Here is an 18413-nt window from a genome sequence, read left to right on the forward strand (position 1 = left end):
CAGAAGTCACCAATCAGAACATCAGCCAATCCCTCTCTCTATGCTAACTGGTTCAGAGATATGGTTTGGAGCAAACTCAGCAATAAGCCTCACACCCAGGATTTTCACTGTTGCCATGGGGAACAGGAGCCGAGCTCATCCTGAAGTGGCTCAACACAGGAGGCGCTTCCGGAGGCCGTGCTGTCACTACCTAAGGAGAACCTGCTGGGAATGGAGCCAGGCAGAGAGCAGCGGAGCCCAGAGACACAGTTCTGATGACGTGAGTTGAATACCTAGATTCTGCAGGGCCTGAAGCCCTCTCAGGTCTTAAACTTCCCAGAAAAGTGAACAAAACAATTTGCTTTTGTTGTTACTATTACTGTTGCTGTTGTTTTGCTTTCACTTATAAATAACCCTAACGATACTAGTCATCCTACTAATAACGGCAGTAACGGTAACTACGGCTATGCTACCACTCTAGACGGGGAACTGCTCAGTCTAGCCTCATCTAGCCCTCTGTCTTGTTTCTGTAACGTTTTATCGGAACACAGTCATACTCATTCCTTTACATATTACTTACAGCTGCTAAATCTTTACTGCTACAACAGTAGAGATGACTCGTTGTGACCAGTACTGTAGGAGACAAAAAGACCCACTAGTCAGCCCCTTTCAGAAAAGTTGTGCAGACTAGGGGCAGGACTCAAAGCCTACCTGCCAAGTTTGAGGCCCTGAGTTCAATCCCATGTACTACAAATAAAATTAAAATTCCTCATAGAGAAAAGACCTAACTGGGGTCAATGACCAACTCTGAGCAGTAATTTTGGGGCTGAATGCATGGCTCAAGTGGTAGAATGCCTACCTGGCAAGCATAAGGCCCTGAGTTCAAACCCCAGTGTACAAAGAAAGAAAGGGAGGAAAGGGGGAGGAAGGGGAGGGAGGAAGGGAAGGAGGAAAGCATGCCCTGCCCCATCTGGCTCCAGCGTACTTACCAGGAGGAAGGCGCGTGCAGTGGGGATCTTGTTGAGCTCCACCAGCAGCCTCAGGGCCTTCTCGTGGTTGCTGCAGTACTCCTCATACACACAGAACTTGTCCTTCTGCAAGACAGGGGCAGAGCTGTGGAAGCAGGTGTGGAAGAGGACAGGCACTGAGAGGCAGGCCTGGAAGGACAGGACCCCAGGGCCCCAGAGAGGCTGCAGCATGGACTTGTGAGTAAAGTGGACCCGCTCACTTCAGGTCCTGACTCCATTTGTCCCAGTTCTGCCCAGCAGTCTAAGTGACCTCTCAGAGTAGCACCAGGGCGAGGTAAGGACACACTACAGACTTAGCCAGGTGGCCTGGGCTTGAGCCTCTGCATTTGTAGCTGTGAACTTAGGTGAGCCTCAGTGGTAAGTGGCACTAATAAGGCAGGGGGATGCCTCTGTTGACCACTGGATGCCCCTGAGCCCAAAGGGAACTCTTCCCAGCCTAGAGGTCACCAGGCCCAAATCCATCAGTCATGGCTTCCGGAACTGGAAAGGACAGAGCCCTGTGAACAGGAAGCTCTCACCTAAGCAGCCCTCATTCCACAGGACTCCAGAACCAGCCAAACGCTGGGCAAGGAGCAAGGGTGTCCCAGGGGAAGAAGGATTGCAGGGCTGAACCTGGGGTGGGGTGGGCCAGAGACCCCGAGGAACTAAGGAAGGAAGAGGTGTGTCTGCACAGCAAGCAGCTCGTCCTGTTTCTAAACCCAACGGGACACTACAGGAAGGAGGAAACCGAAGGAGGGAGACCAGGTCACAATTAATGGGCACCAGGTCGCCTGCTTGCTCTGGGTCCACACAGCATCCGGGCAGACGTCCTGAGTAACGAAGCACCAGAGCTGACCGCCACCCAGAGTGGGTGCCAACTGAGGACAGGCCGCACTGCTCTTTGACCCGTGCAGTCCCTTCTCCCAATAACATCCCAGCCATTCAGTCCCAAGTAGGAAAAGCAAGGGAAAGTCACTTGCCCAGGGTCTCACAGCCAGTGACGTGGCAGAACCAGGACAATGCAGACGCCCCACTCAAGGTCCTCCCGTGGACAGGGAGGGCGTGTGCAGGTCAGGTCTCAGCCACACACTGAGCTGAGCAGTATGAAGAGATAAACCCAGCACCAGGAGGAGTGGGTGGCCTGGGGCGAGTTGCTCCACCTGCCTATGCCTCAGTTTCCTCGGCTATAAAGTGGTCATAAGAACAGATCCCTAATGCTTAGGCTGCTGGTAGATTAAATAACACGCAAAGCGGGTAGGACAGTCCTTGGCACACAGTAAGCCCTAGGTTCCACTTGCAAATACTTTACAAGAATTAGCTACAAATACAATCAGCAAACATGAATCTGCAGAAGAAAGTAGCAATGTGAACAATGTCTCAATTACCCAGTGTGCATATTCGCACATACATCACAGGACGAGCAACACGGATGCACAGTGAGGACCCCCCCTCCCCGCCCCACCCCGTTTCAACCGGGAACCACACCACACAAGTTACATGTGGCAAAAACCACCAGCACCTCCAGCTACACATAGAAACACACTGTCACAAAGTACCACCTCCTCACCCACTCTGTGCAGCACACCAGGATGCCAACATGGAAACACGGGCAGGAGAGGGAAAGAGGGACCCCAGCACCCTCACACTGCCCAGCAGACCTCTTCTGTTGTCATTGCTCTCCAGTGAGCTCAGGCAACCATGAAGGCCCAAGGAGAGGATGAGGAGAAGTCATGATGACAGGAGCTCACCCAGCCACAGAGAGAGCCATGGGGCTTGGGGGAGGGGGTTGTGGGATATACATGGAACCAGGCCTTGGCTGCAGACAGCAGAGGCAGCTGTAGGGGGAGGGAGGGGAACTTTTTTGCATGTGACAGCACTGCCCTGTGTCTGGGGGCTTCTCCTGCAGGCACCTGCTGGGCTGGGGGTGAAGGGGCCTGGGCTCTGAGTGTAGGTATGGAGAAAGGCAGACTTGAGAATGAGGCCGAAGGCCTCACTCCTGTACTGTCCATCTCACCCAAGCCCCTTACACTGGGGGCTCCATGGGGACAGGGTTTGCATCTGCTGAGGGGACAGAAGTGGCTGGCAGACAGCAGACATTGGGACTACTCAATGAATGGAAGCAAGAAACGGAGGAACTGTGAGGGGCCAAATGGGCCCTCCAGTCAGCTCCACATTCTTCCTGGACTGTTCCCGCCCCATTCTTGGGCGCCACAGGTGAGCGTGGACCTGACTCAGGTCAAACCAATCAGAGAGCTCCCTGGCTTGGCAACAGTGGCCATGTGACCCACACTGGGCCCATGCGAACACACCCCCCACAGGACACTCAGTGGGATTCCAGGGAATCTGGAATCCAGCTGGGCTGACGGTATCAGCGCGAAAAGTCAGGTCCTGAAAACAGCATGAGGGCTCCTGGGTCCAGCTATGCCTGAAGCTCACCCGCACCCTGAACATTTCTCTTGTATGTGCCCCAAAAAGGTCCCTTTCTTTTAGCCTCACTGAGCTGGTGTTTTTGTTACTTACGGTGGAGACAGTGTTGATCCAGGCACATTCTGAATGGGAGAAGAAAATGAAAAATGGGCCCAAGCCTATCAAAGTGACACTCTGCCCACCAGCATGTGTGCTAGGGCTGGAAAGCAGGGACAAATCTGTCCTTCCCCCATGCCAACCCCAATCAACAGCAGTGATGCTGAAGCCAGCCAATAAGGACTTGATCCCGAGGAGCGGAGGCAGGACGCTGTGGCTGACAGGTGATGTCTGCCACTGATGCACCGAGGTAAGTGAGGGCCGGGACGCCCCTCCCTGCCGCCACAGTCTACAAGGTCACCCTCTCCTTCAGCCTGCGGGAGGACAGGGCCCAGGCTTGAAGCTAAATGAGCAGCTGGATGTAGCGAATGGCGACGTCCCTCGTCCAAAGCCCGGTTCCACCCACCCTGCAGGTGTGGACGTGCTGCCTTTGCCGGCCCGAGCCCAGGAGAACGGACATGAGTTTGCGTGCACACGGATGTGGTGGGCAAGGACCTGTGTGTGAAGGAGGGAAATTGGACAGTCACCAGCAGGAGACCATGGGGGAAATCTAGCTCCGGCCTGGGGAGGGGGGGACACAAGGTTCAGTCAGCAGTGCCCAGCAGGTGGCACTGGCTCCATGGGGACTATTTGTTCCACACCACAGCCAGAAAGAAGAAGAGCTGGAAAAGGAAGAGCTGGGCCACGTCAACATCCCCTCCAGGAGGGAGCAAAGCTGGTGTCTGCAGGTGTCTGCCCAACCTGTCACCATGTAAACATCTTTGGGGCAACTGGGTTCAAATATGAATCTGCCACACTACTCCTCCCCTATGGCTTCCTATGACCCCCCACAACAGAACCCACCATCCAGCCTTGGCCACAAAGCCCCACTGAACCTGGCCCCGTGACCCCCGACTTCTCTCCACCACTCACTCTGCCCCAGCCACAGGTTACAGGTCTCCCTTCTGCCCTTACAGGAACATGCCAAGCTTGCTCCCGGCTCAGGGCTGCCCCTTTTCCTCTCCATCTGGAACACCATGCCCCAAGATCCCCCATTTCACCACCGGAGAGAGGTAAGCATGGACAGACGCCTCACTGAATCCTGACTTCCAACACAAGACAGATAGATGGCTGCCTGGTGTGAGACACACTCTCACTGAAAAAGTTACTTGCCGCTTACCTGAAAGTCCAGTGCTCCTGGTGGCCTGAGTTTTCATTTTCTGAGTCCAGCAGCCCTGACCCCAACCCCAGGATCTGACACAGCCTGAGACAGAGTAGCTTGTGACTCCAGCTCACTTGATATTCAACACAATCTGTACAGCATCTGAAGTGACTTCAACTCACCCTGTGGCCACCAGCCTAACCACAGGAGCAGGTCTGTCCTGTTTGGTGCCACATCCCCAGGCCGTGGCCATGCCCATGCCTCAGAAGTGCTCATTTCAGGAGAAAGTGCAGCATAAGATGGTGAAGAGCAGATTCCAGTGTCTCAGTCCTGATTCCCAGTTCCAACGCCTGCTAGCTGTGCAAACTTGCATGGTCACTTAAGCTTTCTGGGCCTCCGTTTCCTCATCTGTGCAATGGGTACAATTACAGTATGCACCTTTAAAGGCTGCTATTCAGTTTTAATGAGTTGGTACGCACAGAGCTCTTAGAGTAGCACGCAGCACAAGACGGTCACTGGGAGCTAGTCTGTGACAAGCTCGGCAGGCGGCAGTTGGGTTTGGAGTGAGGGCGTGAGTGATTCGCACCATCTGTTGACCATAGTGGTGGCAGGCAACAGCTCTGTGATGACAGGTGATGGCCCCACTCTTCACACAGCATCTGCAGAGCTCCAGGCCCAGGTGCTGCCTCAGGCGGAGCAGGGACAAGGCTGGGTCGGACCACTTTCTTCATGGGCTGGAGTGGATACCAGGCTGTACTGCAGGCCAATCAGGGAGGGACAGGTGCCTGGTCCCCAAGCGCTGGCCATGGTGACTTCCCACCCCGCTGGGCCCCCCAGACCTCATGCCCAAGGTCTCTTCATGCATTCTAGGACAACCCACATCCTGCCTGGGCATGGTGGAGCAAAGGCTGGAGGCCTGGCCCCGGCTTCCACTGTGCACAGCCAGAGGGGTCCCAACTCCCGGGTCCTTCCAGGTGGGCCCGGTGGGGGCCGACGGAACCCCTGCAAGCTCGCCCCCAGTTGCTCCCACAAGGCCACCTGCACAATGCACACCAGCTTCGAGATACCCAGCCTGCCACAGGGCTGCCTTTAAACCCGAGACAAGGTGACTCACAATCCTCTGTGAGCACGGGGCAGAGGGGGCGATGCTTTCACATTTTAAATTAAAAATGTGATTTTAAATTAAAAACACTGACTCACACTGAGAAAGCCAGCTCCTTTCCAATCGCGCCAGTTAGCTCAGGGGGGTGCCGGTGAGGAGCTGTGGGAACTCGGAGCTGTCCTATACCTGGGACCTGGGATCTTCCTCCCGAGGAGACCCTAGCAGCCTCAGGTTGCAGCGGGTGGGCGAGAGTACAGAACAGAGCACAGTGACCCCGCTGGCTCCGTGCACTTGTTCTTAGGGGACCTGGGTTACAGCTGGAGGGCTCTGTTCTGTTTCCAGGGCTGACATGAATTTCCCTTGCTAAATAGTTTATCCAAGGCCTTTAAGCAACTCCATTTCTGAATGATTAAACAAAGAACACGAGGGTACAACAGAGCAAAAAGTACACACTTAACATGGAAGTCAACGACCTGAAGAACTCTGGCTTAGCCACTGAAGATGCTACTTGTGCAGCTGTGACCTTGGGCTTGACCTTCCTCAGTTTGCTGGCCTGTAGAGGGGGCAGGCGAGCTTAGGCTCACTCCATTTCTGATGGAGGGACAAACAATGAGCACAATGAATACCTGCCCTCCTGTCACTAATACTCTCGAGGAAGTAACCATGGGCTGAGCCAAAGGCCATGAGAGAAAAGCCACATGGGCAGGAGATGAAGGGCACATGGGGAGAAGGTGCCCTAGATGGGAGGTAAAGTCCCAGGAAGGGACAGGCCTGCAGGGGTGTGGGGATTTGATTTTGGGGAGGAGGGAGCCCTAGAAGATTCTAGGAAAGCAGTGAAGAGGCCAAGTTTATGATTAGAAGAGAACTATCTCCTAAACCTTCATTTATCAAAGTCCTGGACATCTGTCTTGGGCCTGGGGCTCACAGCAGCTTTGTGAGGCAGGATAGGGCCCCACTGACGTCCAGGGTGGCTACTAAATTATCCAGAGCCTGGAATGGGGCCAAGCAGGCCAGACATGGGATCTGCCTGCACCAGGTGTGGCCCAGAGACCCTCAGGCAGTGGCAGAACACCAGACACAGGAGACAACCCACACAGGACAGAGCTGAGTAAACCTTAACAGAGCTCTTAGGACACATTGAGCACTACTGCCTTTACCCAGTCTCTCAGCCACCACCCGTCACAGACGAGAAAATGGGTACACAGGGGCAGGTCACTCCATGGAGCCCAGCTGGGCAGCAGCAGGCAGGATGAAAAGGCAGGCAGGCAGCAGGGCTGTTGTGTGCAGGAGGTGTGCTGGATTCTCCAGTGCCAAAAGGGCCCCCTGGCCAGAATGACTTCCCAAAAATATACCATGACTCTGGTGGTCAGAACAGTTCCCATCCAGCACCTGATATGCTGAGGGGCCTAAGCAGAGCAGGACAGGGTGCAGGAAGAGGCTGCCTGGCCTAGAGGCTTAGGTTCCCACTCCCCCACCCATGTCCTTCTGTCTCCCTTGGGAATCCTGCAGAAGAACAAAGGCAGGACAGTCCACACAGGCACTTTGCGGACCAGTGAGTTCAGCCCACTGACCTGCAGCCTCAGGGCTCAAGCAGAGAAGCAGGGGACCCAGGGCTGCAAGGTTATTGGCACCTGGAGGACCCAGTTCCTCTGGGGCCAGAGTAGGGCTATTGCAGCCAAGCCTGGTGTGGTTCATGGCCAACCCTGACAGTAGCACCTCTGAAAGCAGGTCCTGATGCCCATGCCAAAGCTACTCTCAGATCAACTCATCCTCACCACAGTCCTGGACTCCCGGCACTATGGCCACCCCACTTTTACAGAGTTGGAGATTGAGGCCCAAGGCGAAGTGGAGTGGACAAGTCACCTGGCCAATCAACAGGGAGGGGAGGAGGGAGGAGGGGAAGGGAGGGACATTTATTGGACCTCTGTGCCATTCAGTCCTCCTCCCCACCTTATGTCACCATGCTGGTCTAAGGCACCCCCATGACCTCTTGGCTGGCCTCCCTGCCTCCTGCCCCTCCCCAGTCTGCATCTCTGCCTATGGCTCTCCAGGGCTGACCTCGCTACCCCTACCACCAAAGCCACCCTCCATCGCACTCTCATCTGTCTTGTTTCAAACACAGCCCACTACATAAACAGAAAGCCAACAGCAGACAGGAGTGGTTCTAAACATCTCCTTGTATTCCTCACACACGCTGAGTTCATATCCATTTTACAGGCAAGGACACTGAGGCACAGGCTCATTAGAAAAACTTGCTGAGAGTAACACAGCAAGTGAACAGCTTGGCAGCCTGGCCAGGAGTAGTGTCCCCCTGGCCACCAAATGAAACTGCCACCTCCTCTAGATGCCAAGGCCTAAGGGCAGTGCTAGCCAAGCCTTGCACCCTCAACTCTGGCCACCAGCTGTGACCTGCAGAAGTAAATGAGGGGTGGGGTGAGGGTGGAAGCCAGCACATCACACACTCAACACACACACGCACACGCACACGCACACGCACACACACACACACACACGCACGCACGCACGCACGCACGCGCACAGCTGGGATGGGAATCACAGCTCCACGCTTAGAGCCTTTTCTTTCCCCGAGTCTCTCCATCAACCCAGGAGGCAGCACCAGTCTCCCTCCATCTGGGTCAGGAGGAGGCCGAGGTTAAGAGAGGCACAGCGGTGTACGAGCAAGACCTGTGCGTGAGGTAGGAGGCTTCTTGTGTGAGGAGGACGGGGTGTCAAGAATGGCCGCCCTGGGTCCCAGGGAGTGAGGGCCCTGCAGGAGCAGAGCCTAAGGCAGTGGGCAGCAGCTGCTCTGAGCGTCCAGCAGTCCAAGGGGGCGCCAAGCCTCAGAGTCCTTGTGGCCAGGAGTGGCCGAGCCTGACTCAAACCAGGCTGCCTGACACTGAGAGCATCCTCTCAGCCACTGCTGCCTCTGGTGGCACTGTGCCACTAAGGAGCCCCTGTAGGCTCAGAAGTCGCAGGACCCCAGGACACAGTCACTCAGTACGAGGCCATGTGAACGAGACAGAAAGGACAGATCTGCTGCAGGGCCAGGCCTCTTCCTGGGGAGCAGGCTGGGCCCATGGAGGAGGTGGCTGCAGAGCCATCAGGGCCCGGGGTGCCATACTCACAAATTTGAGGAAAACGTTTCCAAGTTCGTGCTGGGACTGCGGCTCAGGGTGCAGGCAGAACTCCAGGGCGGCCAGGAAGTCCTTGTGCACCTCCAGGATGTCCTCGATGTTGGAGAAGAGGATCTGGGGGAGGCGAGGCCCAAGGACACGTTAATCCAGGCTGGCAAGGATGCAGAACCGAGCATGACAATATGGCCTCTCCAGCCCGGGCCAGGTGACCACGTGAAAGATGGTGCTGACAGAAAGGCCACCACCGCCCACTGACCAGGGCCGGGCCTGTGTGTAGGCCCTCACATATGCAGTCCACAAGGTAAAAAGCATTCCTGTCCCCAATCATCCACGAGAAATGAAGGCTCTGAGAAAAAAGCCCACCCTAAGTCCCGCTCAGGGGGCAGGGAGGGCTGGAGGCTGGAGCCCATCCCTAGGGGACCAGAGGCCTCTTCCTCCTTGGCCACCATGGTGACACTGTCATCTGACACGCATGTGTGACCCGCCTGCTGGGTTGTTTTCCTCTCTTGTTTCAAGCAATGATCAAGGCTGCATCTGCTGTCAGGCCCCTTACTTCAAGGAAGGGCCACAAACTTACCTGTCTCCTGAGCGTAAGTGCAAAAGAAATGAGAATCGTCCACCCAAAGACATGCACAAAAATGATCCTAACAGCCCAAAGCTGCAAATAACTCAAATATCCACCCACAGGAGAATGGACATGTGAACTGTGGTCCATACCCCCGTCCCCATGGAAGTGAAGTACTACAGAGCAATGAAAAGGCATGGGCTGAGGCTGCACACAGCAATGTGGGCAAATCCCAAGATGTGTGGAGATCAAGACAGTGGGCATGGAAGAGCTACCTTGACACAAAGTTCAAGAACAGGTGAGAGCAATCCGTGGCACTGGGAGCCTGGGATGGCTTAGGGAGGGAGGAGCCTGGGAGAGGCCCGGTAAGCCTCCTAAGGCCAGAAACACTGCTGCCTTCACCTGGGTGGTGGAAGCCCAGGTGTGGTCATGCGTGAAACACATTACACCTGGTTCTTAGGGTTTTCGGTCTCACGGTGAGGGAGATGCACCTCGTAAAGAAGGTAATTCCTTCAGAATGATAGCGAGTTGCAACTTAAAACTATGACAAGTAAGTACCAAGCTGTAACAATGTGATGAGTGAAACAGTCAGCCGCAGATGCTCAGTGAGCACCTGCTGAGTGAGCGAGTGAGCACGTGAGCGAGTGTCACGTGAAAAGCTTGAATCCTATGCACACACATAACCCGCCACCCCCTCTCTGGGAGCAGCTGCACAGTAAACCCCTCCAGCAGGGTTGTTTACCCTGAGCCTCAGTTTGTCTATGCAAAGAAGTGAGCTTAGAAGAATCAGCAGTCAAGGTCACAGTCCGGATGACCCAGGACCTTGTAGGGGGGGCAGAGTGTCTCCCCTGACCACGTGAGCCACAAATGCTGGGCACCTCAGGTACATGTGTCCCCTCAACTTTCCACCTCCCTTGGACCAGGCCCTCTAGAGCCCAAGGTCTGAAAGGCAGCTTCCCAGAGAGCAAGGTCACACAGCCAGCCAGGCCGGGCGGAGGGCCTCAGCGGAGCACACAGAGAGCCATTGATGTCCTCCCAGACTTTCCCAGAGCCACGGCCAAGGCCAAGCCGGGCCCAATTACTCATGAGCCCCATGGTGGCGCCCAGGGCCCAGCACAGGGGTGGGAGGGCAGCTGGAGGTGTCAGGCTCCCAGGCCGCTTGGGAAGGGACTTCCCACCAGCTCCAGGCCTGGGGGGCCAGACATGAGGAGGCGGGAAGACAGGAGCCCAGGTTGAGCTAGGAGAAAAGTCTGGCGATGGGGAGCAGGGCCTGGGGCAGGTGTGCTGCAATGCAGAGAGGTGGCTCCCATGGCTCCCAGGACAGAGGGCTGCGGGCTGGGCTGCAAGGGGCAGGCAGGGGCAGGCATGGCAGGACCAGGAGCCAGCACAGACACCGTAGCAAGGACTGTCAAAAGGGGCCCTGAGTGACCCCACCTTGACATTCTCCTCCGTGAGGCCCTTCTCCACTGAGTCAGCCACGTTCTGCCGGATGCGGTGCAGGAATGCCTGTGGAGAGAAAAGGCAGAGGTGAGCACCGCACTCAGGGTCCACACAAGACACAAAGGTCTAAATGCTGGCGGGGAAGGGACCTGCGAGGTCAGGGATACGGCAAAGACCAAGGAGGAACTCACTCTGCTGATCTGTGAAATTTGCTGGGTCTCCTCATGCCACCTGGACACCAGGTGTTTACTGAGCACCCACCACCCAGACCCTGCGCGGGCCTGAAGATACCGCAGAGTCCCTGCCTTAGAGAGGCTCAGCCCCCATCACCTCGGTCCCTTGCAGAATACACCTTTATGCCCCCTTTACACATTTTTAACAATTTAACTTTTAACTTTAACACACTCACATGGCTGAAGTCAAAAACATCAAAAGTTATGAAAAACCTCTCTCCTATACCCCAACACCACAAAGTCCCTGATCACCCCACCCCCACCGTGGGAGCCACACCTTCTAGCTTCCTGGTGTCCAGGTACACGAGTGTGTGAATATTCACCTACACATCTGTTCTTGTTTTGTTGACTTTTTGAACACCAAAAGAGAGCAGCAAAGCCAGGTGTGGCGGTATACACCTGTAATCTCAGCTATTCAGGAGGCAGAGGTAGCAGGATCTTGGTCCAAGACTGGCTTGAGCAAAGTTAGTAAGACCCTGTCTTATCAGAAAAACAGCTAAAAGCAAAAGGGTTGGAGGCATGGCTCAACTGGTAGAGTGCCTGCCTAGAAGTGTGAGGCCCGGAGTTCAAACCCCAGTACTGCCACGGAAAAAAAAAAAAAAAAAAAAAAAAGAGCCGGAGGGTGACAGCGTGGGTGATGAGGCTTATTATCAGAGGGCAGGGCACTAGGGGCTCAGCATAAGGTAGGGGGACCAGAATGGAGGGGTGGTTGTGTTCAGAGGCACAACGGGGGTAGCCTGGACCTTGTGGTATGGGTGGAGCAGAGTGAGTGAGAAGGAGCTGCTGAGGTCACAGGATAGATGGGCATGGGCTAGACATGGGGAGGGAGGATCAGAGTCAGCACCTAAGGGAAACTGAGGCAGCCGCTCACAGCAGCCCCTGGCTCACCGGGCTTAGGATGAGCTGGGTTGACCTACTAATGGCCCCTGGAGACCCTGGGGAAAGGAACCCAAGGGCTGTCACAGCCACAGGGCAGCAGTAAGCAGTCATGCCAAGAGTGGTTACAGCCTAGGGACCGGGGAGGCTACCTTCCTGTCACAGGTTAATCCAGAGCCTGACACATCCCATTATGCTTGTCTGGGGAGCGCTCCATGTGCCTGCCAAGGAGACAGTGGGGACAGCACTAGGAACAGCGAAGCAAAGGCAGGGGGCGGAGGGGAGGCCAGCCCCACACAGTCAGCTGTCAAATCCAGACACCCTGAGTGATGTCGGTGGCAGCCACCACCAGCCCAGCCACACCCAGCCTCAGGCCTGTTGGGAGGAGATGTGCCATCAGTCCACAAGGGGTCACAGAGGGGACCACAAAGGGAAGGAAGTCCACGATGGCCTCTGCCCACACTCAACACAGGAACCACAGTGGCCTTGGGCTCTGAATTCCAGCTTTGCTGACCACCTGAACTGATTCCCAGCCCGAGGCTCCCAGGGCGCAGACTCATCTCCCATGGGGGTCCTGGGGGCTCCCCCATCTGGACCTCCCCAAAACCTAATCCCTGTGGCACCCTTGCTGTCCCCACCTGGCTCTGGATTCCTATGCCTGTGGGGCCCCAGTTGAGGGTCCCCACATGTCGTCAGCCCCGGGCTCTCTGTCACCACATCCAATCTACCAACAAATGCCATCAGCTTCATCAGAAAATCAAACCAGCCACTTCTCCAACGCACATGGTCAAGCCACCACCCTCTACTGCCTGGACAACACTGTCACCTCCTTCCCCACCCCATCACCTCCCAAAGGTTTCTTCTCCACACATAGCCAAAGGGGTCCTTTTAAATAAGTAAATCAGACACTGTTAATACCACAGCTTAAAACTCCCCATCACTTCCCAGAGCACTGAAAAAAAATCCAAATTCTTCCATGACTTGAAGGCCTCCATGACCTTGTCCTTGTTAAACACTCCGACCTCACTTTCCATCCTTCCATCCTTCCATCCTCATACACTTCAGTGATCCTCAGCCACACTCTCCTAGATTCCTTCAGCTACTAAATCCACTCCTGCCCCAGGACCTTTGCATGTGCCGCTCCTGCTAGCAGGACATTCTTTCCTAGCTCTGCCCTGAGCAGACTCCTTATCCATCAGGCCTTAGCTCAGATGTCACCTCCTCCAAGAGACATTCCCTGTCTTCATGCATTCACTACCTTCCCATCGTCTATAACAAGCCCATGTGAAAGGTGAGGTTAAACAATTGATACTAGTCCTAAAAGGATAGGCCAAAATAAGAAGGGCACGTGGCTGGGTTAAAAAGCCTTAACCCCTAGTCCAACTGCAGAGGTCAGATTTGGAAACTGATAGGTTTGGGTTTAAACCACAGATCTCTCTTCTTGCTGTGTGATCTCAGGAAAGTGAACCAGCTTCTCTGTATCTTCGTTTACTCTCCCCAAAGACAGGGATCACGGCAACACCCTGCCTCCCATTCACATGGAAGAAGACCGCGTGAACAGAGCTCCAAGGAGGAGGGATCCGGACTCTCTCGTTCACAGTGATCTCGGGGCCCACGGTGGTGCCTGGCACACAGTAGGCACTCAAAACTCAAAGGAAGATGTGGAGTGTGCCTGGCACTCGGCCTGGCACAGGCGGATCCTCAACCCAGCCCTGAAAGCCTGCTGGGATGCAGACCGGGAAGCCATCTCCAGCCCCCAGACAGAGGGAGGGGAGGCAGGAAGCAGGAGTGCCATCAGCTGACCTAGATGGGCTTCCTGTCCTGGTTTCTTCCCACGAGCCTGGCCACCACCATTGTGCTAGGACAATGGGCGACTCGGGCCACCCAGGGAGGAACTGCAAACAAGCCGGCATGATGAGCACCGAAATCTGAGTGGCTCGTGACCTGGAAAGGATGGGCCTCTGTGCCCGCCCGGCACCACAGAGACAGTGCTTCCAGGCACCACTGCTGGTGGGGAAGGGACTCTGGGGTGACGCTCTGTCCTAAAGCACTCAGATCACCTGCTGCACCTCAGAACCTGCCTCAGGTATGCAGAAGAAACGCCTTCCAGCCCCAGAAGTCTGCCCCGCCTAGCCACGCACCACTGCCCAGGCTGCTCTGGTGACAGTGACACAGGGGGTCAAGGACAGAAAAGGTAAAGGAACACTACAAACGCTCCGTCTTAACTCTGTGCAGCATACCTGAAACCACTGGAAAGATAATTCACCAAAGCACACAGCCAGCCAAGTAATGGGACCAACCCATAGCCAGGTCTGAGGCGTGGCGGCACGGGTGACTGAGTGCCAAGTGTGCAAGTGTCGAGCCAGCGTGCCTACATCAGTGTGCACTCAAGACCAACCCACATTTTTTTTTATGGTGGTACTGGGGTTTGAACTCAGGGCTTCGCACTTACAAAGCAGGCACTCTACCACTTGAGCCACACCTCCAGTCCATTTTGCTCTGCTTATTTTGGAGATGGGGGGTCTCAAGAACTATTTGCCTGGGCTGACCTAGAACCATAATCCTCCCAAGTAGCTGGGATTACAGGTGTGAGCCACCAGCATTCAGCAGCCCACATTTTATTTAATTTTTTTGGCAGTCCTGGGGGTGAAACTAGGGCCTCACACATGCTAGGCAGGCTCTGCCACCAAGCCAGGCCCCAGCCCTGCTGTTTCTATTCTGTTCCTGAGGCAGGGTCTCACTACCTTTGCCTGGGCTGCCCTTGAACTTACAAGGAGCTGGAATTACCACGTGACCACCACACCAGCTAAGATCTGTCCACTTGAGCTCTGATACAGAAAAGGAGAAAAAAGCAACAGAGAAGTAGCTTGGCAGCTCACCACCCCATAGTGATGAGGCCTGCTTCATGCACGCAGTCACACCCTCACAGTGACCACTGGGTCCCCATGGACCCAGCTGAAAAGGCTGGGAATCAGTGGAGGGCACCGGTGCCCACAGACAGACTGCCACGAGGCTCGCTGCAGGCCTTGCTCACTGCGCCTTTCCCCCACAGCTCCTGGAGGGTGAGGCTGGCACTGTGCCCACTTTCCAGGCTAGGGAACTGAGGCCCCATATATCCAAGAGCTCACCCAAGGCCACAACGAGCCTTATACCCAGGCAGTCTGGTTGAAGAGGAGTCTCCTGCCCTGACACATGTTACCAGTGAGTTACTGGGGACCTCAAGGACCTCGACCACACCCACCTTCCAAACAGGCAGCAGCTGCCCTGGGGAGCTCCAGGGAGCAGCCATCTGTCTGGAACCCCTGGCCCCAGCTCTGGGAGGCTAAATTTCTCCCTGGAGAAAACCAAAGCAGAAGAGGCCTTGGAGTCGCTCTCACAGTGACCCCGGCAACCTGATCTGCCAGGGATGGGGCCTGGCTGCTCCCAAGGATGCCCTGCCTCAGCTGGGGTGACTCACTAGCCATATGGTGAAACCCGAGAGGGACAGGGGACAGGCGTGAGGGAGGAGGGGGCACCCCAAGACTATAGCACAGACAAAGAAGTAAGGTGCCTAGACTGAGGACCCCACCCCCCAGTGGGTCCCATGGCCAAGGGTCCAGGAAGCAGAGGGTCCTGGGACAGCTACTCAGTGCCACCCCATGAGGCCCAGATTTGGGAAGACCCCCCCCAAGTGCTCAATGGTCCCCAAAGGCCCACATCCTATGCTCCATCCATCCAAGACCTTGGCAATTATCCTCCAGGGGAAGAAATCTGTATGGCAGGAAGGCTGAATGTCCACATCTGATTTGCACATCACCCGCTAGGAGCAGCTAAATTCACTGTCCCCACACCGGCAAGGACAAGGATGGTCATTCTGCAGTGGCTTAAGGGCTCCTTCCAAGAAACGGGAAAAGCTATCCATGCATCCTCAGCCAGGAAGAAAGGCAGGTTTCCAGGGGACTCACCTTGGGATCAATAAGTTGTCTCTTTATAGACCTGGGACAAAGAAGCGTGAAGGAAGGTACCCTCTCTTGGAACCCCTCCCACCTCTGGGAGCTCTACTCCTTGCTATTTTACTTTCTCAATAAACTCTCCTGCTTCATTCACTTTATTAAAAAAAAAAAGCATGAAGGAAACACGGAACCCTGGCAGGAAAGTGGCAGAGATGACAAGCCCCATCCCCCAGTTCCACCCTCTCCTTTTCCAAATCTGAGACTGAAAAGTGCACTTCCCAGCTTCCCTTGCAGTAAGATATGGTCATTTTACTGAGTCCAGGCCTGGAGGATGTAAGTAGACATATTATCCATGTCCCCTCCTACCAACTGGATTGCAAATGAGATACTGGAGATCAAGCAGCCATTTTGGTACTATGAGGTAAAGGCCAGGTGTTGAAGAAGACAGAGCAGCAAAACAGTAGAGGCCTATGTTCCTAATGACAGCAGAGCAAACATTCCCACACTCACAAGAAGGAAATAAACTTCTGTCTCATTTGAGGTACTGTTTTGGGGGTCTGCTTACAAACCACTGAACCTAACAGAGCAGAAGTGGATTTTAATTTTCTTATTTTTGCATTTAATTTTTTCATAGTTTACAATGAACATGCTACTTTTTAATCAAGAGTCATTTTTAACATAAGTGTGTTTTTTTATTTTTCTTGGAAGGGAGGTCTTACCAAATATACCCAGCTTTCTCTGGCCCACCCAGATTGCCACAGCCTTGGAGGCACCAATCCACCCTCTGCACCGAGAAGGCCATGCCCAGTGGGGACAGGCACACTCAGGAGAAGATAGACTTCCTCCTGCAGTGAGGCCCATGGCTATCACCCCTCACCCTATCCACCTGACAACTGCCAGGGTCCCCGACTTGCAGGCCCCATGAGCCAGCCTGGTCTTCCACAGCCTGGGGTCGGACATGGGACTGTTCCCTACCACAGTTCCCACAGCCACCCAGGCTGCACAGGACCCGCTCCACCACTCACCGCAGGCAGCCCTCCATCAGGCCTGGCCTGGGGCCAGAAGCACTGAGCGTCTGGCCCGAAAGGCCCAAATTTCAAATTTGAGACATCATCTCCAAGGAGGGTGACATATTTATTTGGGGGAAGGGAGGAGGAGAGGATCAGGGCAGAGGGCAGAGGGAGTGGGGACAGAGGGTACAAGGCCAGACCAAGGTCAGGTGACCCAGCAGCTCTGCAGCCTCCTGGGTGTGAAAAACTCAATGCTTCCAAGATGCTGGAGATCCGAGGAGACCACAGGGCCTGGGGTCAGAGGTGGCCCAAGGCCCAGCAGACACTGCAGCAGCCCAGGCAGCCCAAGTTCTCCACATGCACGCAGCAGTACTGGGGGTGACCCCAGGGCCCCCACCTGCCTGGGAAGCAGGATATGGACACCAAGGCTCAGAGATCAGGATTCCCCTGGGCTCCAACCCGCCTGTGCCACCCACTGCATGTGACCTAGATAAGACATGGTCTCCCTTTGCCTCACTCACATGGATGGGGCTGGAAGATGACCGGCCTGGAGGCCAAGGCCAAAGGCCGTGGCAGAAGCCCTGGGCACGGCCTCGCATCCGACTCTGCCACTAAGCATGATGCAGCCTCCTCCCCGGCCTCCATCCTCCCCGGCCTCCATCCTCCCCGGCCTCCATCCTCCCCGGCCTCCATCCTCCCCTGAAAAATGGGGTGCAGGAGTACCCAGAATGCAATGGGTATCACAGGCAGTGGGGCCTGGTACACAACAGGAGCTCAATAAAGCTATTGTTAGCTCCACAGCCTCATCTTGAGTTTACGGAGGGTCTTCGGGCAGCCCAAGCCACGGCATAGACAGACACACGCCTCGTGTTTCTTGGGGACCCTGGCATCACGTCGGCCATCACGGTTTGCTATGGAAACAGCAGTCGGTGGCCTCCCAGGGCTCCCGAGATAAGAGGGGAAGGCCGTGCACGCTGTCCAGTGCCCATCCCCATCACCACCGTGAAAAGCCACCCGCTGCACCCCACTCACCCTGCACCCTGCCCAGCCTCCCTGCTGACTGCTGACCAGCCTTGGGAGGCACCCCACCCCCACAGGTCAGTTTTCTCCTCAGAAGAAAAGGGGACAGTCACTGAGGTTAAGCAAGATGGGCAGTGAATCCTGAGAGTGCAAAGATTTCCTGGCAGAAGTGGGCTGGCCTGGGAAAGGCGACAGGACGTTGCTCGTGTTCGTGTTCGTGCTCGGGGTGAGACAGTCCTCCCTGGGGAGGGCAGGGGCTACTTCAGAGATGCTGTGGGCAGGCTGTCAGAGGAAAGAGCATTCTAGGCAGAGGGAGCAGCCAGTGCAAAAGCCCTGGGGCACAGTTGGTCTTTCTGGGACAGTCCTACCAAAACATCAGTCCCTATCCTGCTTACATAGCCATGGTCCTCACCAGGGCACTATGTCTGTTCATTGACTAATCCGTTATTCA

At 55.3% G+C, this 18413-nt stretch overlaps 1 protein-coding gene across 2 annotated transcripts in view; it reads right to left on the reverse strand.

The window, feature by feature from the left end:
• The window catches only part of Prex1 (phosphatidylinositol-3,4,5-trisphosphate dependent Rac exchange factor 1), a 141316-nt gene that overhangs the window by 74268 nt on the left and 48635 nt on the right, over positions 1-18413 (reverse strand). The window contains exons 2-4 of one of the 2 annotated variants that reach the window (XM_020169946.2): positions 10886-10957; positions 8878-9000; positions 969-1073 (exon numbers count right to left, since the gene is read on the reverse strand). In XM_020169946.2, coding sequence (XP_020025535.1) covers positions 969-1073; positions 8878-9000; positions 10886-10957 — 300 coding nt within the window. Of the gene's footprint in view, positions 1-968; positions 1093-8877; positions 9001-10885; positions 10958-18413 lie in introns of both variants that reach the window. The other variant, XM_074074951.1, reaches the window with a different exon arrangement.

Source organism: Castor canadensis, chromosome 5, assembly GCF_047511655.1.
Source record: "Castor canadensis chromosome 5, mCasCan1.hap1v2, whole genome shotgun sequence".
Taxonomy (NCBI): domain Eukaryota; kingdom Metazoa; phylum Chordata; class Mammalia; order Rodentia; family Castoridae; genus Castor; species Castor canadensis.